Here is a 22460-nt window from a genome sequence, read left to right as displayed (position 1 = left end):
GTGGAATTTGATTAGGACTAAGACATTCTAGAGAAGGCCACTTTTTAGTGGATGTTTCATAGATATTTTTGTGTTGATAAGAGCTATTTTTCACTTAAATTTTATTTTTTTCTTATTGTTGTAGACTGTTTACATTATTAGTCAACATTTTTTGTATCAATGGAAGACTATATGTTAGTGGATGTAAACTAGATTTGTTCGATTGAGGTCTTTTGTGGTTATTTTTCTACTTATATCTATTGTGATTATTTTTATTATCAACACAAAATTTTATTCTTTATCAACTGAAAACAATTTTGGTCCATGTTAAATAAAAAAATCATCAATATTAATTAAAAAATATTGGTCAAATTTAATAAAAGAAAATAATATCAATCGATATCAACTAAAAATAACCAATGTTGATGATTTTAAATTTTTAACAATTATTTAATATTTAAATAACTATTAGTATTATAGGATGATAATTCAGCTCACACAACTAAAATAGTATAAGAAAAATCCTAACCTAATTCACTTATTGAACATTCCATAAAATTTTCCACCATGCAATTTTGGAAAAAAGAAGTAACAAAATTTGTACTATAATACTTATATATCTTATATATTATTGTTGATAAAAAAATATATATCGAAAAAATGAATTTAAAATAGTACTTCACTTAATAATAAAAATCCCAACCCTACCTTCTTGCCACTTGCGTTCAACTTACAATGAAACTTCATTATCCACTTGCAACGGCGGAACTTCAGCTTGACACCCCAAGGTTTTTTTTTTCTCTTTTTATATATATATATATATATATATATATATATATATATATATATATATATATATATTATTTGTATAATTTAGTTTTAAAAAGTTTTATTCAAAATTTAAAAATCAGGTTTTCTGTCTTTTGTAATTTATTTTACTTTTTTATTTGATTTCTTTCTTTTCGGTACCTTCATCTCTTTATTTGTTATTTTTTCTATTCAAATTTTTATCATCAATAACTTATCATTTTCAAAATCAAACGCCACCACAACAAAATTAAGGAGTTAAGGAATATTTTGAATCGAACAATTTTTTCTTTTGAGTAAATTCATTTTTTATCCTTTTTTTAAACAATATGTTTTTCTCTTGTGTGTGACTTTTCTACGCTCTAGCATGCTCTAATTGTTGATCATACTTTCTTTGTGCAGATATAGCTATTTTAGATTTTAAAGTTGTATAAGGGAAGAACAATATTAAGAATCTATTTTCAGATAAAGGAAGTTAATTATTTAGAAGGTGTTAATTTTCTTAAAATATTGAGTCTTGGTTTTGATATTTAATTTGTGATATTTATAATTTTATCTTTTACTAAATAGGTGAGAGGTAACAAATTTATATCAGAAACAGAAGAATTGATTCTTTTTATAAGAGAAATATTTGTGATGAAGATGAAAAAAATGTATTTACGTCATCTAAACTTGAAAAACTTTATGATAATCCAGAAATTAAAGAAAATAAAAGACAACTCTATAAAGTTTCTAGAGTTATATATAATGAATTTGAAAATGCTTTAGAACGTGATATGGGTAAACGTTCTTAAATTGGGCAATACCCACCAAATCAAATTGATGAGGTACGAATGATTATCTAAAATGGGGTCCATATCAAGTGAATCTAGAAAATTATTTGTTGTATAGTAAAGATGGTTATCTAAGAAGATTTCAATACATATGGTTTAGCTTATTTCCTTTACTGTTAGAGTATTTGGTATTCAGTATTCGTCATTAAAATATACTGCATATTGTTTACTGTGCTATCTTTCTAGTAAAAAAACAAGCAGACGACCTGACTCAAATATTTTTCATTGTTACATGTAATTGAGTTGATTTTCATTGAATTCTAATTGGCATTGAGTTGATTGTCATTAACATGTTTTATCTTTTTTTGAGTGTTTTTTTATAGGTTTTAAAAGTTTTTATAACAAACACTATGATAATCTATATTGTAAGAGATATTACAACAAACTTCATTTCTAGTTCAATTATTCAAATTTTCAAAAATTATTTATAGTAATTTTTGCTTTTTTTAATATATGATTATTGATAATAAATTTTATGATACACTTTCGTATATATTATTATCACATTTTTTTAATTCTATTATGGTACGTGCTTATTTTAAATAAAAAAAATTATGTAAGAAAATAATTTTTTTAATATAAAAAATATAATTTAACACATTTGGTTGTCACGCCATTGTCCACTTGAATCCTCATCAACATGTAGCAATGACAAGAATGTTAATGTCCCTACCCAAACGCGTCTTAGTAGAGTTTTCAAACCTATTCCGCTTTTCGTGCAATTAATTGCACCCTCTTCTCAGTTACACCCACCATCTTCAACAATTCAAACAAACAAAATAACGAAAAGAAAAAAAAAACAACCAAACACGCCCTTTATCCTCCTATATGTATATTTATACACATGTATCTTTCTTCTATCATAAAAAGAGCACTTCATATTCTTCATCCCCTATCATTACAACATGGCGGATAAGCAACCCAACTAAACGGTGCGTATTACAGGCCCGCGATTCCTCCGGCGGAGGCGCCACGTCCCCGCCGCCACAGAAATTGCTGCTGCTGTCTCTTCAGCATCTGCTGGAAGATTCTCCTCGCACTCATAATCTTCCTCGTCGTCGTATTCGTCATCTTCTACGCCGTGTTGCAGCCACGCGCCTTCAAGTTGCACGTCACCGACGCCACGCTCACGCAGTTCAACTACACCTCCAGCGACAGCACGCTCCGTTACAACCTCGTCCTCAACTTCACGGCGGGAAACCCCAACAAGAAGCTGGACTTCTACTACGAGAGCGTGGAGAGCGAGGTGTCGTACAACGGCGTCAGGTTCGCGTCGACGGAGTTGTTGACGTTGCGTGAGTCATTCCGGCAACGCAGGAAGACCACGAACCGCCTGAACGGCGTTTACACGGGGCATTACGAGACGGTGTTGGATGAGGGTCAGGTGAAGGGCTTGGAAGAAGATGAGAAAAATAGGGTTTTTCATTTCTCTGTGAGACTCTACTTTAAGATTAAGTTCATGATTAATGATTCCGCAAGTTCTAGCACCAAGGCCAAGGCGAAATGTGAGCTTGAGGTCCCTTTGAGTTCCAAAGGAAAAACTCCAATGGCGACTGTGTTTGTGTCCACCTATTGTCGTGTCCATTTCTGACTGTCCCCATTTCACGTGACATGTCACAAACGACATTAATTTTGTCACTTACTTTGTCAGATTCCATGCTTCCATTTACCCATTTATCTAAATTTCAGAAGTTATTTACACCGGTTTATATATTTTTACTTTAATATTAATTTAATATTAAATGAAATATTATTATGAAACGTTAAAATATTAAATAAATTTAATAAAATTTGATTAAAATAATTAATTTTATGTATTTTAAAAAATAAATAATTAAATTAATTCAAAATTTTAAAATGAATTAATTTTAATATTTACTTAAAGTTAAAGGACCAAACACATATTTAACCTATTTTATTGTTACTAAAAAAATATGTGCATGAATAAGACAATAAGACATGATGATATATTTGATTCAAACATTTGTGTTAGTCCTTTGCAACTACTTAATACTACTTATCAAATAGTTTTATTATATTACTTTGAAATTTGAAAACTATATAACAAAACTCTTTCCGTAACAAAAAGTTAGTTATTTCTTTTAGAGTGAAACTATCTTTTCTGTACAATATTTCTTTTATCAACAAATAATTAAATTAAATTAAGGAGAGCATTTAAAGGGTGCTTTAATTCTTATACAAACAATCATAAACAAAATAACACTCTTATATATCTCTTACATAACTTTTCTGTACAATATATACCCTTCAAAATATAAAACGTAAATAATAGAATAACAGTCTAGTTTATAAAAGAATACATGTTTAGTATTAGCAATAATCTTTTATTAAAAGATAATATATATATATATATATATATATATATATATATATATATATATATATATATATATATATATATAAGATATCAATACCTTTAAGAAAAAACCAAACGTGAAATTACATAATTATGTCACCTCATGGTATGGCAATGGCAATAGTTACTTTACTTATCCATTAGGCTCACATGTGTGCTCATAAGAAAAAATTGAAATGTGAATTTTTAACAGGTATGAAAGTGGATAGAGTATTTCTTTCTAAAACCACAGATAAAGGAACGCGTAGAATATTTTGTACCCAGAAATACTATACATCCTAAACGTTGACCAAACCGCAGCAAAATTCATAGCTTTATAATGATATAATTTGACTGTGTTTGCATTTTGAATAAAAAGGCAAGTTAGGTTAAGTTTAATTAAGGTTGAAAATATAATTTACGTTAGTTTTTAGAACTGAAGTTTAGAAGAAATTTTACTTCCAACTTAAGTAACTAAATTGGAGTATTCCAACGCAAGTAGGAAAAAAGACGCATTAATGAGTTATGCTAGAACGAAACGTCAAACATTGCATGATTGTATTATTCAACAAGTTGAAGTCAGAAGCGCGTTTGCTTTGACCCATCCTTCATCATCGCCTTATCCAATACATAACACAACCATGTCTTCTACGCTACCAAAACGCTCTTTCACTTCACCAATATTTTTGCTTATTAAAACTCCCACGCCCACGCGCCTGAGAAATGGCTGACACACAGCCGCCACCGAACACCGCCGCAGCAATCGACGGCGCTTCCGTTCCTTCAAAGGAGCGTCTCCGCACAAGATGCTGCTTCTGTCTCAGCAAAACCCTGTGGATCTTTCTGGTTCTCGTTATCGTCCTCGCCATGCTCGTGATTTTGGTTTTATACATCATCATCACGCCCCGCTCCTTCAGATTCCACATCACCGACGCTAGCCTCACGCAATTCGATTACACTGCCAACTCCACCACCCTTCGCTACAACCTCGTACTCAACATCACAGCAAGCAACCCTAACAAGAAGCTGAAGATATACTACGACGTCGTTCAGGCCAACGCGCTCTATGGCGGGGTTAGGTTTTCCACCACCGACGTCAACATGCCCTGGAACTCCTACCTTCAGGACAAGAAGGCCACCAACCTTTTCAGCGCCGTTTTCTCCGGACAACGTGTGATGGTGTTCGATCGAAACCAGGTTTCTGAGTTCCATGAAGATTCCAAGGATGGGGTGTTTCCGATTGATATAAAAATAAAGTTTCGGATCAGGTTCAGGCTTGGAGATTATCAGTTGGGGAATTCGCATCCCAGAGGCATGTGTGAACTCAAAGTTCCTTTGACTTCTAAGGGGGAAACTGTGGCTCCGTTTAAGGCCACCAAGTGCCGAATTGATTTCTGAGTCCAGCCAGGGAGGGGATTTACTACGTTGTTCATATCCACACGCACGTTTTAATCTGTTTTTTGAATTCCAGTTTGTGATTCCTTTATTTTATGGGTAGATGACATTTTAAGAGAATGATGAAACATTATTGAATTTAAGTGAGTTTGACAACATAGTATAAAATTAAGTAGTTAAAGTCAATCATAAAAAATAATTTGTCATGAGTTAATTAGTAATGTCTACCAACAAAGTAACATGTAATACAAAATTATTATAACTTTTAGAAGGAACCAAATTAATGAGTTGGATAAATTTTAATTAAAATCTTTATTCTTATTTGTTGGAGATATGTTCTCAATTAACCTAATTTTTTTAATTTTAATTTTGATTTTTTTTTATTCTTGATCCATTTGATGTTGTTGGTTAATATTGTAGTTGGTTAATTTATTTTCAATTATATGAAATTGATTTAATTTAAAAAAATTTAAAATAATTTTTATGAAAAATTATATTGCAAACGTGGACATCCATAATAATGTTGAAATTGATGTCATTTTTGTATTGCGGATGTCCACATCCACAACCCTTTCTTTTAGATTTCATTTAATTTTTATTTTATTTTGATTATTGATTAATTTGATGCAGTAATCACATCATAACATGTATAAACATTAATATAGTATATGATTAATTTGTTTTCAATTATATGGAACTGATTTAATTTTAAAAAAGTTAAAAATAATTTTTATGAAAAATTGTATTGCGGATGTCGCGACATCCGCACTAATGTTGAAACGGATGTCATTTTTGTATTGTTGGATATCAACATCCGCAACCTATTTTATTTTATTTTTTATATTTTAATTTTAATTTTAATTTTTTTTTTGGTTTTGATTCTTGATCCACTTAATGCATTAACCACAATATAACATGTATAAACATGATATAGTAGTTGGTTAAATTATTTTTAATTATATGAAAATGATTTAATTTTAAAAAAATTAAAAATTATTTTTATAAAAAATTATATTGCGGATGTCGATATCCATAACTCATAAGTCTAAACCTAAACCGTACGTTGACATCCAGAAATATTAGAGGTACAGGATTAGTTGGGTCATGTCATAAATAGAGGAGAGAGAATAATTACTTTTTACGTTTTAAGTTTTACTGTAAGAACATAGATGGAATTAAAATTTTTGGGATACTAACGAAAACTTTGGAGGTGCACGGAGAAACCTCCTGAACTGAATGCCCTTTTGGGCCGTACAACCTTCGGTCTGCACTCTCATTGAGCCCACTACATAACCCGAGTTGAGTCTTCATAAAATATTTGTCTTGAGCTTTAAATTTTACTTTCAAATATACCTTTAACATTTTTAATCTGATTCAATCATTATCCAGTAATAGGTACAATGTGAAAGTGTAATAAATAAATAAATAAATATATTTTTTTACTCTTAATCTATAAATCCTTTCAATACCATTTCACGCAAAAAAAGGCCCATATACTTATAGCGAACATATTAACGAAAAATTAACAAGATTAACAATGTTCTAAATTTTGAAACCGATTTTTTATTTTTAAAATTATTTAAAAAATTTAATAAAATACAACACAAAATGAGCCTAATCTTTTTCTCTTATAAAAAAAAAGTAAAATTGATAATTTGCCTGCCTTAAAATATTCCTTGTCATCTACAAACTTTTCTGATGAAAATCATATACAACAATTTTTTTTTTAAATTCTACCAGTAATAACAAATCTTTCAAAAACATGTTTTTTTTGATTAGAAAGGTTATTATTAGGGGTGGCAATGCGGGCTGGCCCGTCCCTTCCTGCGGGCCGGCCCACTTTTTTTATTTTTTTAAATTTTTTTTATGATAAAACTTTTAATGTTTAAAAATTGGGAAACTTTAAGAAGTTCACAAAATTAAGTAAAGACTTTGGGGAATTAGATGATAAATTGATAATTCAACATTTTCATCATATTCATATTATGACATACACAATGTATTCTTCAAATTTTAGCACATTAAAAATTACATAATACTTGTCTTTCCCAATTATACAAGAATTTGAAACGTTAATGCAAGAATCCATAAAAGAAGTAATTAATATACACAAGTGCAAGTTTTTTTTTTAAAAATTTTATGCGGGCTTACGGGCCGCGGACTAGCCCGTGCGGGCTGCAGGTCTATGCGGGCTCACTACCCTGGCCCGCCCCACGTTTTTTTATGTGAGTCTGCGGACCAAACCCTAATTGCCATCCCTAGTTATTGTTGGTGAAAAAGGTATTTTCTTTTAGAACTTTGATTCTTGATTTTACGTCGGTCTTGAACTACTATTAATTTCCTATTCAATACAATTAAAAGTACGTTTTTGATAATCAATTCTCATTTATTTGTAAAATAAATTCAATTTACTATTAAGTTACGATTGATATGCAATTCTAGCGATGTTTTAATGACAAAGAAAAAAATTCATTTTCATGCTTAGAAGGAGTAATATAAGACTCTCTTTGATTTTATTTTATTTTTTATTTCTTCATTGCATATTTATTACCCTTGATTCCCTTATTTAATCTCTTAATTAGTATATTTATTAGTATCATCCATATCATTCATTTATTTCACAGATAATTTAATTTTTCTTAATCAAATTTAATTTAATTATTAAAAGACAAGAAACCCCACCAAGAGACTAATGAAAAGGAAAGTAACATAATTATTGTAAAAAAAGTAAAATAAGTGAATAGATATGACACTACTAGTCATAATAAATGATAATATTGATACGTAATGGTAGAATTAATAGAAGGTAAGAGGATGAAAAAAAAAACTATGCAAACAGTGTAAGTTAAAAATGATGATAATAAGGTGAAATGAAATAATAAAACGTTGAGATTTTTTTCTACATAATATGTATTTGACTCTTTTATTTGATGAAATTTGTGTATTAAATTGAGACTCTATTTGTGACAACACGTACACTAACATACACATGCGTTTCGAGTGAAAGAATATGACTAATATGGTTAACTATTTTTTTGTACATAATTTTTTTCTGCAGATGAAATGTGTTCATCAACATTTTCATGCAACTAATCTTTGTTTATACATTGGTATATTTGACGTATTAATAACTATTTTTAAGTTAACCATAGCAAATATAAATGAAACTAAATTAAGGGTTAAATAGAGTTTCTTAATGTTGTATATAATTAATATTTAACCAAATTTTAAATCTTTTTAATTGTGTTTGTGTTAGATTTTATATAAATATAATGGTCAAGATTTTTCAAATTAAAAGAATGTTTTCAGAATGAAATTAATTTTTTAAATAAGTGTAGTTAAGTTTGAGATTTCAAAATTTAGAATCCTACCGTATAAGAAAACCTCAATATAGAAACAAAATCTTAACTTTAAAGAAAAGTTCAAAAACAAATAATGTGATAATTTAGAAAACAGAAACAAAAAAAAAAAGTGAGTGTCGAATAACACTAAAGTCGCATAAATTCATATTAAAACTTTATTCAATAAGGTTTAGATTTTTTTCACGCGGTTACTTTATTTCTTAAACCGCTTGAAAAAAATAGCAAATCTCATTTAAATAAATAATATTTTATAATAATTTCAAACAATTTTCTGTTGAGTCTATTATATAAGAATTTTATAATTTTAAATATTTGAAAGCGTACATGTAACTTAGATAGATTTAAAATTTTGTATAAGTCATGAAAATTCATTAATTACAAAAATTAAATATTATCAACGGTTTATTTTATTTGTATGAATTCCAAAAACACGCTGGTGAGAAAGAAGCAATTTGACTTGCCTCAAACGTACATTCTTCCACCTAATGTGATTGTGACAGAAGAACCAAAAAAAGTAGACGTTACCAAAATAATATTAAAATGTCAAATTTATTTAAAAAATATTATAGAATTTTATAAAAATCATATTATATTTTTTTTTTCAGTTTTCCTTAATTTCCTATAGTGGTTAGGTTTTCACTGAAGTTCGTGGTAAAGTTCCGCAACACCCACGAAGTCACCCTTCACGCGCTTGAAACTCCTCACACGCTTTCACCGCACTATAAAGGCTAACATTACAACTTTCACTATACTCAAAAGAGAAGCTTCCCTTCACAATTTTCAGATCCCTTTACCAACGTTCTAAAAGTTCAAACGATTTCCGCTATCTTTCTCTGCTGTTCTCAATGTCGCAACTAAACGGCGCTTACTACGGTCCCTCCATTCCGCCGCCGAAGTCCTACCGCCGTCCGTCGCGCAGCGGAGGAGGATGCGGCTGCCTGAGTTGCTGCTGTGGCTGTATCTTCGACTGCATCATTAGCCTCATCTGCAAGATCCTCGTGACCGTGCTCGTCATCGCCGCCGTACTCGTGTTCCTCTTCTGGCTCATCGTGCGTCCCAATGTTCTCAAATTCCACGTCACCGATGCTTCACTCACGCGCTTCACGTACTCCAACAACACGCTCCACTACAACCTCGCCCTCAACGTTTCCATCCGCAACCCCAACAAAAGAGTCGGCGTCTACTACGACCAAATCGAAGCGGTCGCTTTATACGAGGATGCTCGATTCGCCTCCCAGACCCTGGGGCCTTTCTTCCAGCACACAAAAAACACCACCTTCATCAGCCCCCTCTTCAATGGCCAGCGCGTGACACCACTCACCGCGGAACAGGGTTCCCAGTTCGAAAAGGACAACGACTCCGGGATTTTCCCCATTGACGTGAAGCTCTTCATGAATGTCCGGTTCAAGTTCTTGTTCTTCAAAAGCCATACCATCAGACCCAATATTCGGTGTGGGTTGCACGTGCCGCTGAAATCGCGTAACGGAACTAGCTCCCCGGACGCTGCGTTTGAGGCCACGGAGTGCGATTGGATTTACAAACGGTGGTGGATCCGTTGAGTTTTTTTTTTTTTTTTTTTATTTGTTTGGATCGAGGTTTCTTGGTTCTTTATCTTGCTTCACTGATTTCTTTCGGTGATGTATATTTTCTTGATCACATTTGTTCCCAAATTGATGGCTAGCAGATCCATATCTTATGAATTTATTTTTTATATTCTTCATAAACGTCTCAATTTCACTCTGTAAAGTTTGTAGACTTAATATTTTGGTCTTGAAAATAGGATAAATCTTTGTTTTAGATATTTTATCAGAGAAAATATAGCTTTCTCATAAAAGAACCGAAGACGGCTTTTTAATTTTTTCATATAAAAAAATTGGTATCGGTGATTTCAATGACTTGAGACGGCATATCAATTTTTTTACATATTATGTTCTTCTTACTGTGAATATCATTGTATATTTCACCTCCCTTATACATTCCCTATACATGTTTAACAGGAATAGGATTCGATTAACAGGAATAGCGTTTAAATTTTCTTATTCCATTCCGTTGTTCGGGTTCCACCCACAGGAAGTTTTAATTTAATTATAACATATTTTAAATTAGGAGATATTTCGGAAGAAAGTAAAAAGTTTTATAATTTATTATTATCTTTTTCATCGTTCGCTGAGTCTTGCATGCTTTTAGTTTTTAAACTTTTATGATATGAAATCAAAATTTTTAATTCATTATTATTTAATTAATTATTGTCTTATATTTTTAAATTAATCGCTGTAAATTTCTAATTACTCATAATTAATTAAAGTGTGATTTTCAATTAAAAGCAATAATTTTACATATTAATTATATTAAATTTAATCAAAATATTTTTTAATTAAATATTATTATTTCTAATTATGTTTATTCTTTTATTTTTTATATCAAGTAATCAAGAGAAGGATCCCTAATCCATATATTAGGGATTGACATCACTTTCAAATCAAAACCTTAAACCAATAGATTTATAAGTTTTCATCCTTATATGATGCTTAACTTTCTCATTCTTAATCAATGTGAAATTTAGAGTCACACTTAGATTTTAAACAATCTTCCCTCACCAACTCATTGGGATCATAGTCAACAAAATTGGCTTTATCCTTGTGATAATTGCTTCATCTGTAATGCATATCTTGTATCCAATGATATCAAACTTCGATATTCGATGACCTTTAATGAAAAGTTGAGTTTTTGCTTAGATGTATTGCACCTTGATTATCACAATACAAAATATATTTTTCTCATAATAATCCTAACTTGTAAGAATTTTTGCTTCCGTAACAACAATATAGTATGCCTGTAACCTATAACAACAATATATTATGCCTATGTAGAAGATAAAGTTACACATTTTTGTAGTTTGGATTGTCATGACACTGCTCCCCTTGCAAAAGTCATCATATAACTAAAAGTAGACTTCCTAGAGTCCATATCTCCTGCCATGTATGCATATGTGTAACCATTCAACATAGCCTTACCACTTCCAAAGCATAAATAAACTCTATAAGTACCTTTGAGATACTTAAGTATCCACTTCACAGCTTGTCAATACTCTTTTCTAAGATTAGCAATGAAACGACTCATAACACCAACCTGAACAATGTATGACCTTGTACACACCATGGCATATATCAAGGTACCAACTGCAGATGAATATGGAGTCTTCAACATTTCTTCTTTCTCATTCTCACTTGTAGGACACTCCTTTAAGCTCAACTTGAAGTGACCTGCATGTGAAATGCAAACAGGCTTAGAATTTTTCATATTAAATCTCTCTAATACCTCTTCAATATATTTTTTGGGATAACCACAATTCTCCATTCTTCCTATCATGAATAATTCTCCATTCTTCCTCTCACGAACAATTCTCATGCAAATGATTTGTTTTGTAGGACCTAAATCCTTCATTGCAAAGGACTTGCTTAACTCTCTTGAAACTTTGAATCTCATTCTTTTCATGACCAACAATCAACATGTCATCGACATAAAGCAAGAGAATGATAAAGATTCCATTAGAAAATTTCTTCGCAAGAACACAATGATCATAAGAAGTTTTATCATACCCGGGATTCATCATGAAGGAATCAATTTTTCTATATCATTGCCTTTGAGCTTGTCTAAGCCCATTCAAGCTATTTTTCAATCTGCAAACACAATTTTCTTTACATTTGACTGCAAAACCTTAAGGTTGTACCATATAGATCTCTTCCTCCTAGTCACCATGAAGGAATGTTGTTTTCACATGTTAGTCAATTTCTAAATTTAAACTAGCTGCAAAGCCAAATACAACTCTGATTGAAGACATTTTAACTACAAGTGAAAATATCTCTTCAAAATCGATTCATTTCTTCTAACTAAAGCCTTTTGCAACCAATCTTGCCTTATACTTTAGCTTGAATTATTTTCCTCTAATTTCAATTTGAAAACCCATTTATTTGTTAGTGCTCTCTTAACCTGGGGTATCTTCACCAATTCAAAAGTATGATTCTCATACAATGGTTTCATCTCCTCTTGCATGACTTTGAATCACTTGTATTTCTTTTCATGCGACATAGTTTCTTCATAACTTTCATACTCTCCCCCATCAGTTAACAACACAAACTCACGAGGGGAATAATAAACATTATTACTTTTACATACAAAAGACCTAGATAAAAATAAATCACAACAATAGTCAAAATAATAAATTATTTTTTTTTCATTCTAACCTCATAATCCAATTAATAAATTACAGCAGAATCAATCCCCATAAGCTTAGCACTCCATTGAATGCATTAATAACATAAAACGAGAAAAAAGTGAGAATTTGAAATTTTGATATATTTTAGTCTCTAAACTTTAAAACTGAATAGATACAACTCTTTTAACCCAATTACATTAAATTTTGACATGTCAAAAGTGTTTCTCAGTTTACATTGAAGTGAAAATGTGTTAAACGATATAAATAAAAATTTGTGAATAAAAATATATCAAAATTTAGACATAAATGAATTTAAATTTCATATCAAAAAATAAAAATATATTTAACCCTACAAAAATTAAGAAGACTTATATTTAACGAGAAGTACGCCAACATTCTAAGAATGCTTATGCTCGTCCCAATGTTGCTTAGGCAGAAGAGGAGCGATTGCATAAAAAAGCATAAAAGACAACCACTTGACCGAAGATGTGTTTATACGAGATTGACAAACGAGTTCAATAATATAATCACCAAAATCCTTAAGGAGAATAACGTGAGATCTAATAGGAGCGATTATATACAAAACATAAGAGAAAGTCACTTGAGATTTAATATAATTTTACTTTAACTAACTTAAATATTATAGTAATATTTTATTTTAAGCAACTTAAATATTTTATAGTAATGTTATATTTTAACCGACTTAAATCTTTTTATAGTGATATTTTGTTTTAATCAACTTAAAAATTTTGTAGTAATATTTTATTTTAACTAACTTAAAATTTTTATAGTAATATTCTATTTTAACAAACTTTAATATTTCGGTGATACTCTATAAAAAAATTATTTATATTCTATTTATTATAATGTTTTATAAAATAAAAAATATTTATTTAACCAACTTTAATAATTTACAGTAATTTCATAGTTTAATCAAATTTATTAAGTTTATTTGATATTTTAAATGTGTTTCTCAGTTATTATTGAAGTGGAAATGTGTTAAACGGTGTATGTAAGGTCCAGTTTTCTGCCTTAGTGTTTTAAGGGCTGCCCTTAACCTAATGGACCTAAAGGCTGGCCCAAGGAGTGAAAACATACCCTAATCTGCCCTAACTGTCCCAGTTTTCCTTCACTTTTAGAAACAGTACACTTCTTGCCTCTGTGAGCAGCCTCAACGTTCTGCTAGGGTTTTGCCGTCAACCCATTCCAAACTAGTTAATCGATCTCTTCTATTCCTCTATTCCACTTACGCGTTTTCAGCTCCTGAATCTACACTTAGATTTGATGTGCTCGATCGGCTGTTGAGTGTCAGAAGTCTCCTTTTTAGCTATGTACAGGTAAGGGAAGCTAGACCTTACCATATTTTCGGTAAAATCTGCTTGTTTGATGAGTATATGATGATTGAACGACCTATGTGTGAATATAATCGGTTGAAAATGCCTGTTGGATTGTGTGGGTATGTGTGGGTGACTGTCACTCGAAAGAACAATGGCGGACATTGGTTTTCTCGCCCAAGCGAGCATGCCTCGCCTAGGCGAGGCTGACAAAGGCTCGCCCAAGTTTCCTGCACGAACGGTCGCCCAGGCGACCTGGCTTCATTTTTGAGCGAGGTGCAATCTCGCTTAGGCGAGAAGGGGCTCGCCTGAGCGAGACCCCGCAGAGGTCACTGTTCCCTAGTCGCGCCCTCGCCTAGGCGAGATGGGACTCGCCTGAGCGAGAGGATCCCACTCGCCTGAGCGAGCCCTGCTTGCTTGAGCGAGGCAGCGGGTAAGTTTGGATGTTATTGTGGAGTGGCTCACTGATGTGTGACTTGTTTATCTGACCCAAATGCTTTACTAGAAGGGTCACGTGATGATGGCATGATTTATATAGGAGTTTGAGATGGAAATGGCATGTTATTTTGTTGGGTATGAATTGGAAAGCATGAGTTGTATGATGGGTTGTGTATACATGATGTTAGTATTTGAGAGAACTTTCTGATTGGTTGGCGAAACATGAACTAAGTGTGGTAGGGCGTAACCCATGACTCTTGTAGTGAGAGATCTTGGTGGCGCCTCATCTGTTGGACGTAATTCCATGGACCCTCTTAATGGGAGCTCCTGGTGGTGTCTCGACAAAAGGACGTAATTCCACGAAAGGTCGTCGTGGTGCCTCAGGGCTAGGGCGTAATTCCACGAAGGCCACGTGGTGGTGTCTCCTGTAAGGGTATAATTCCGTGAAGGCCTCGCGGTGACGCCTCATTGCTAGGACATAATTCCACTGCCACGTGGTGGTGCCTCAGCCACGTATCCAGATAGTCAAGTCTTGGAGTCTCATATATTTTTGATAGCTCTGGTGTGATGCTTGTTATTTATGCTTGGCTTGAAACTATTTGTGAATTGTTATAATATGATATTCCTTTATACTAGCTTACCCTTTTACTTGCTTGTATATTGTGTGTGGTCTTCTCTATTGCGATGATCATCAACCTTGTTGATGTGAGCATATGTGAGAACCCTTGACAGTTGTAATGATGGTAGGAATGCTGCAGCTTGATGGATTTGATGGATGTTGGGCCATTGTGGGGCCCAACATTGAAGGATTTTATTAGTCATGCTTCTCGTTTCCGAACAAGACCTAGTTTAATTACTTGTTTCTTTTAGTGTATTTTTGTTTGGGCCGTGTGGAGCCCTTTCTTTGTAATACGGGTATATCTGACGTATGAAATACTCTTATACCCTAACCCTGTACTCTCTGAATATTCATGTATGTGATGTTTTATTTAATTTGAAGTTATCCAATTTTTGGGACGTTACAGTGTAAATAACTCATATACTATCGTAAAACAAATTTGAAATGTGAAATAAATTTTAAAAGATTTGATTAAAAAGATGACATATTTTTAAAAGTGGGAGACCGAATTAATCTAAAATTTCAAAATAAATTAATTTTAATTTTTATTAAAAATCAAGAGAAAAAAAAATTTAATCTTAAAATAAATATTACACTTATATTGTAAAGCTATTTATATACTATAAATCGAAGTGATCTGTGATTGACGTAAAATCTCACAATTTTATCTTATTCTTTATCAAGTTATTCATCCATTTATTTCTTATTTCTTTTGTCTTTTACTTTATTTGTTTTATGGCTGTAGTACCAACAAATGACTGACAGAATGTTAGGTGTGTTTTCGTATATCACAAAAATTCAAAATTGAAAATCTAAAATTAATTTTATAAAACTATTAAGCTCTAAAGAGTTAATTTTGGAATGTGTTAAAATTCAACATTTATAAAATGTATTCTTAAGAATATATTTTGAAAATAAATTTTCAAAATATTTATCTATAGCTAAAATATACTTTGGCACATAATTTCTGAAGGAATATTAGTTACAAAAAGGAAATACCAAAAGAAGTGCATAAATAAAAAGGAGTGTGTAAGATATAATTACCCAGTAGAAGTCAGTGTTTGCAAGCCCAAAAAGATGAGTAAGGGGCCCACTGAAAAAGAAACGGATTCTTCAAAACGAAATGGAAAAAACATTTTGTAAGTAAAAACAAAAACAAAATCCAAAAGAAGGAAAAGGAAAAGCGTACGTACCATTATGCTTTTAAGAAAGTGCAGTGAAGAGATGAGAGAGAAGGAGAAAGCAAGAAGGACGCTCTTTAACTCAAAAATTGATGGATATTTTAGTATTAAAGAAATGCTATCATTTTTAATTTCTAATTAGAAAAATTATTTTTAATAAATGCTATTACATTAAGATACTACAGAACTTTTTAACAACAAAATTAAGAGAAATTTCAAAGACAACCATACAAATAGTAATTCTTTCTCATTCACTTGTGTGAAGAAACCGTGAATTAACATCATTGATATGAAGTAATTAAGAAGAATGTTTACCAGCATTAATAATATGTGGTTTTAAATATATATCTATTTATTTAGTTTAATGTTAATAAATTAAATTAAGCAACTTTAAGAAGTTTTAAGGTTGGATAAAAACACTACGTTAATTTTACTATTAACTTTATATTTTTTTAAATGAGAACACTACATAAGATTAATTTCAAAATTAATTTTTCTTACGACTATTTGTATGAAAATTATTATCTAAATTTTTTTGAGCCAAAATAAGCACTAAGCATTTTTTAAATTTTCAAGACATTAAATACATTATTTTTCATTTAATATAATATTATAGAGCATTAACCATCACACTAACTTAACTTACAGCCAAAAGAACGTAAAGAAAAAATGAACTACATTAACGGCTAAGTTGACATTTAATTTAAAAAGAAGTTAATTTGGTCGTAACTTTGAAAATGTAGGGTTTTTTTTTCCTTCATTTGGTAATAGACCCTTTGAATTTTGTAAAGAAACAATGAATGGTATTAAAACTAATCAATGAGTGAACCCCAGATTCAAGCTCACTTCACTAGTAATAGTAAGCACTTTTCCTATTTTACACAAACTTTCCCTTTCGTTTCCAAACGTTGGATTCATATTCATTCATTCAATCAATCTAAATCTTAATCAAAATCTACACAATCTAAACATTCTAAATTACAATGTTAATACCTTTTCATAACGTACGATGTGCTGGTGTTCAACCATAACAACCGAGTGTGTCAGAGTGTGAAACGACTCATCCATTGCCGTCGTTTTGATCTTTACGACATTCCTCGCGACTCGGCGAAGTGTAGGGTGTGTAGTACGGAGGTGAAGCACACGGCGTCGAAAACGGCGTCGTTTCGTCCAACAACTGTTCAACCGCGACGGCGACGACGACCTCGTCCACCGCCACGCCTTCACTTACCCACTTCTTTTTGTTACACTCCACAGACGAACCGTTACCGTTACCGTAATCGGACTCAACCTCTTCTCTCTCTTCCTCCTTAATGGTGAAGAGCACCCTAGAGGGACCGTTAAGACAGTGCCACTTCATCACGTGCTGTTCCAGCTCCAGGTCCACGTCATCATCGCTCGGAGAAGACGAGGTAGAACACTGGTGTGAAGCCTCCTGCGGCTCCACGCGCACGCGAGGACGGAGCCTCTGACGCCGCTGCCACAGCACGTACACGATCTCCGCGGCCAGGGCCACCAGAGTAAACGCCGTTACCGCCATTATCGCGGTTCCGAGCTTGCTCAGACCCATCATCGTGAGAGAAAAAGAAAAGCACGACAACGTCGTTCTGCTACTTCCTGCTTTTGTGCGGTCGGTTGTTGCTCTTGGGTCTTTGTCGTTTCGTTGCAAAAGCCAAAAGGGTGTAATGGGAAATGAAGGTTTTGGGCGAAAAACTCATCAAAAAAAAAAAAAAAATAGAGAAAAGCGAAGTTTGATAGATAGGTGGTCTCTGTGTGTTGGGTTTGCAGGTTAGGTTTAAAGGTGGCAGATAGATAGTTGGACAGAAAACGATGTCTTTTCCTAGGAAATGTGGGTGTTATTATTGCACTGTGACCTTTAAATATTTCTTTACAAACTTTTAATTTAATGTACTAAATAAAGGAATTTTTAAAACATCTTAAGAAGTTAGTATCAAAAGGGACGGTGGATTTAGTTTTCTTAAGTAAAGTTTTATATTTAAAATTTTGTTAATAAAAAATAGGTATAATTATCGATTTGATCTCAATTTTTTTAGTTTGGTCAATTTGGTTTTTGAATGTTTGTAAGGTTTAATTTTGTATTTTTATTTTTTAAAATTGATCAATTTAGTACCTCTCAATATATTTTTAACTCACGTTGTTTGTATAGTGGTGAACGGTCACTGTGCAATAAATTAAAAAAAAAAAACTAAAATGATGTTAATTACGTCCAACAAACAAACCAACCTAATTAACAATTTCACTCACATTTCTATTACACAGTGACAATTCACCATTGTACAAACGACGACGACGGTAACTGAAATATAACGAAAGATATTAGATTGAACTACTTTAAAAAATAAGGATATCAAATTGTGTCTTTCAAAAATTCAGGGACTAAATTGAACATTCTAAAATTTCAAAGACCAAATTAAATTAACTCAAAAAATTGAGAGACTAAATCAATAATTATAAAAAGAATATATAATCTAAAGAAGAGATTTCATTAGAGATACTCTCGTTCAAAATTAGTTACCATCGATAAATATTTGTATTAATAATACGATTTAAAATTGTAGATGCTCTTTTAATCTGCAATATTTCAGTTAAAAACTAATTCTTCACGCAGTGAGATGTGTTTAAAGATTTATGTTACTTATGCTTTTCGGTTGGAGGTTTAAAACCTAGTTTAGAGGGTATATTTCAACTTCATAACATGCAGTGTTTAGTTACTCTCAAAAATATATTTGTATCTGCTCTTAAAATAAAGAAAAGTACGTTTGCATCTCAAAAATTTATTTGGAAATTTAATTAGGCAGAAATGAGTTTTAAGTTGCTTTTAGAACTTCAAACTTAATTTTAATTTAAAACTTAAATTTAAGCTGCTTTTTTATTTGGTTGTGTAAAATATGTTCTCCTATATTTTTTAATGCGATCTGATATCATTTTTAGTTAAAAAAAAAAACTCATTTTTCTTGACTATTATCCTTATACAAGTGATAAATAAAACTGAAGGATAAAGTAACAAAATTGTGAGAATTCGATTATACAAAACTAAAATGTTATTTGATATGGTTTTAAAACAAATTAAAAAATAATTCTAAATTTAATACATAATATGTTTATATCGTAATTTAATAAACAAATTCTCAATATATATTGATAAAATAATATTATTTATAATTTAAAAAACGTTATTTCTAAAAAATAAATAGACCCATAAATCCACACGTTGTTGCAGTTTAATTTTATTGAAATTACGAATTACAGAAATCGAAAAAAAAATTACAATTTTAATTTAGGTCACTATCCTTTTAATTCATCACATTTTATGAATTATTTTGATTAACACATCAAATTAAATCTATTTTACAAACAAGACACTTAACCACACCTTCTCATTAGTTATATTTATAAGAAAAAAAAAGAATTTCTCATATTTTATGATTTTATTATGATACACTCTCATAGTTAAACTTTTATTAAAAATAAAAGAAAAATAGAGTAGCATATAATGAACTTTTTATGATTATACTCGTCTTGAAAACTTTCAATAAGTAAAATATGAAATTGTTGCATTACTAGCACTTCTCTCTCGACGATAAATAGTGTTCTCGTTAATATATTTCTCAATATATAAAAAATGTAAAAGAAAAGTAACCGTTAGTAATGCTTTACCCAAAAAAAAAAAAAAAAAAAAACTGAAGTTGGTGATTGATGATAATGACCCATAACAGTATCTCAAAGTTCTGCTTTTGGAGCATGCTCTGTGGTGAATCCTGGTGACCAATTATTCTATGCTTTGCTAAACATTTATGAAAAAGAAAAACAATTAACAGAGGTTCACTATTTTTCATAACTATGTTTTCTCTTTAATGATGATGAATACTCACTAAAAAAACTGCATACTTCTACAATTTTAAATTTGTCTGAATAAATATTTTTACAAGAATGTTGGAAGTCCATTAATAATTTTATAATATATAATTGAGGTACGAATTTAGACTTAACGAACTTTAAAAAAAAAAAATAAAAGACACCGTGGATTATTCTCCACCAAATAGATTAGACATTAAATGAGTATAAAATGGTCTATTTGTCATATTTCCCATAAGAAAAGAAAGAAGGACGATTTGGTAAGAAAGTTAGTGGCTCAATATTCCCTATTTTTTTTTCCTTTGTTTAAAAATTATTAGGAAGTTTGTATAACTTAGTCATTTTGTTTCTATTTTTATTTTTTATTTTGTGTATCTTGTATCAGTGCTATTCACTGTAGTTATTAAACGTTCAAGAATACATAAATCATTTAGTTTTATCTCCCTTCTCTTTCTCTAATGTGTTCTGATTGGGTGAGTGTAAGAAAATTATGTGTGTTATTATGGCTACCTAATATTAAATTGATATCAATGCTATTGTCAGCCTAAGAAAGAATGTGTAGGAATAACAAAACAGAAAGAAATAAATATAATAAGTGAGGAACAAGATAATTATTATAGCTATATAAGAGTAAGACGTTGGGAAGAGTTGATAACTATCTATTTAAAATACTATATAGTATAATATAGAAGAGTTTCTTTAAGTTTTAAAGATATGATTTTTTATGGTAGATTATATTTCAATGTGAATGTGAGTAATGTAATTTATGTCGCACTTAAACTTGAATCTAATTTTTTTTTATTTACATTAGATAATAACGAATCGTGTGTAATATATGTAAAAGAAGGGAAAAACACATGCAAAATTTACAGTCATATAAATTGACATTATCACCAGTGCAGGAAGGACTTTTGGCCTCGGTTATTTTTGTCATTTTGCCTCGGTTTTAGACCCGAGGCATATTGAGATGAGACCAAAAGGAGGAACCTTTGGTCGGTTGCAAAGGACCAGAGCTATAGAGGGACTTTTTTGCTTCGGGTATATGAGAACCGAAGCCATCTTCACACATCAACTACGCCACCAGCCACCGCGCCACCAACCTGAAACAACGCACAGAACAACAGCGTCACCGGCGCGTAGTCCACCATGGAGAGTCTCAATGCCATCAGCGGAGGTCGCAGCGGGGGCACCCGCGGCTGAGAAGGCTTTACCCTCGATTTGGTGAGTGGCGGCGGAGGCTTCGTCAGATGAGAGAGTGTCGTAGCGTTTGGAGAGTATGGAGGGGAACCGGCAGCGACACATCCTTCTCTTCCTTCTTCGCCGCTTTCTCCTCCGTGTCAAAAGTTCCAAGCCAAACCCTAGCTCTGTTCTTCTTCGGATCCCTTATCTCCGTCGCGAACTTCCCCCATGGCCTGCGCCTCACACCTCGGTAATGCTTCCACGCCGGTGGTTGGTGGACATGACGCGCCACCGCAGCAGTTGCGTCCTCACTACGGAAAACAATGTTCTCGAGGAAGAGAAAGAGCACCCACACGTGAACCAGATGAGAAAAATTTGGGTTGGCAACAACAGAGAGAGAGAGGAAAGAGTTGCAGAGGCGCGAAGAAGAATAAGGGGGTTCGCGAAATTGAAACCCTAAATAAACCCTATGGCTTCGGTTCCTTTAACAACCGAAGCCATATACCCCTTTTTGGCTTCGGGTCTTCTTGGACCGAGGCATATAATTCTCTTTGGCACCAGTTTTGGGCGAACCAAGGCCTATAACTCTCTTTGGCTTCGAGTGTTAGCTGAACCGAGGCATAAAACTTGGCTGGAATTGCAAAAATGCCACCGCGCCGTTATATGCTTTGGTTCCTGGCCAACCGAGGCATATAAGGCGAGGTAAAAAGAAAAGTATGCACTAGTGTATGTTCGACTTGGTCAGATAAGTGATCGAGGTCTCCGAAATCAACTGCGATATCAATTTGAAAAATAAAAATGAAAATTTAGAGTACTCACCTCAATAAAGACCATTAACACACAATGCAACTGGATAGAGATGTCAACCACACCAAACTACTTAGA

At 32.0% G+C, this 22460-nt stretch overlaps 3 protein-coding genes and 1 pseudogene across 3 annotated transcripts; 3 read left to right on the top strand and 1 right to left on the bottom strand.

Moving 5' to 3' along the window:
• Positions 1 to 2307: 2307 nt before the first annotated feature.
• Positions 2308 to 3328, top strand: LOC114190783 (annotated as a pseudogene).
• A 1370-nt stretch (positions 3329 to 4698) lies between these two features.
• On the top strand, positions 4699 to 5373 carry LOC114189910 (NDR1/HIN1-like protein 10). Its single transcript, XM_028078635.1, has one exon. The coding sequence runs from the start codon at positions 4699 to 4701 to the stop codon at positions 5371 to 5373; it is 675 nt and encodes a 224-aa protein (XP_027934436.1).
• Positions 5374 to 9467: 4094 nt separating this feature from the next.
• On the top strand, positions 9468 to 10529 carry LOC114189774 (NDR1/HIN1-like protein 3). Its single transcript, XM_028078461.1, has one exon. The coding sequence runs from the start codon at positions 9578 to 9580 to the stop codon at positions 10289 to 10291; it is 714 nt and encodes a 237-aa protein (XP_027934262.1). The 5' UTR covers positions 9468 to 9577; the 3' UTR covers positions 10292 to 10529.
• A 6772-nt stretch (positions 10530 to 17301) lies between these two features.
• LOC114192334 lies at positions 17302 to 18385 on the bottom strand. The gene has a single exon (XM_028082026.1). It carries the CDS (start codon positions 18091 to 18093, stop codon positions 17581 to 17583), a length of 513 nt encoding a protein of 170 aa, XP_027937827.1. The 5' UTR covers positions 18094 to 18385; the 3' UTR covers positions 17302 to 17580.
• Between the last annotated feature and the right edge of the window lie 4075 nt (positions 18386 to 22460).

Source organism: Vigna unguiculata, chromosome 7 (assembly GCF_004118075.2).
Source record: "Vigna unguiculata cultivar IT97K-499-35 chromosome 7, ASM411807v1, whole genome shotgun sequence".
In the NCBI taxonomy this organism is placed as follows: Eukaryota; Viridiplantae; Streptophyta; class Magnoliopsida; order Fabales; family Fabaceae; genus Vigna; species Vigna unguiculata.
The sequence above is the reverse complement of the archived record's forward strand: the minus strand, read 5'-3'. Positions and strand labels throughout refer to the sequence as shown.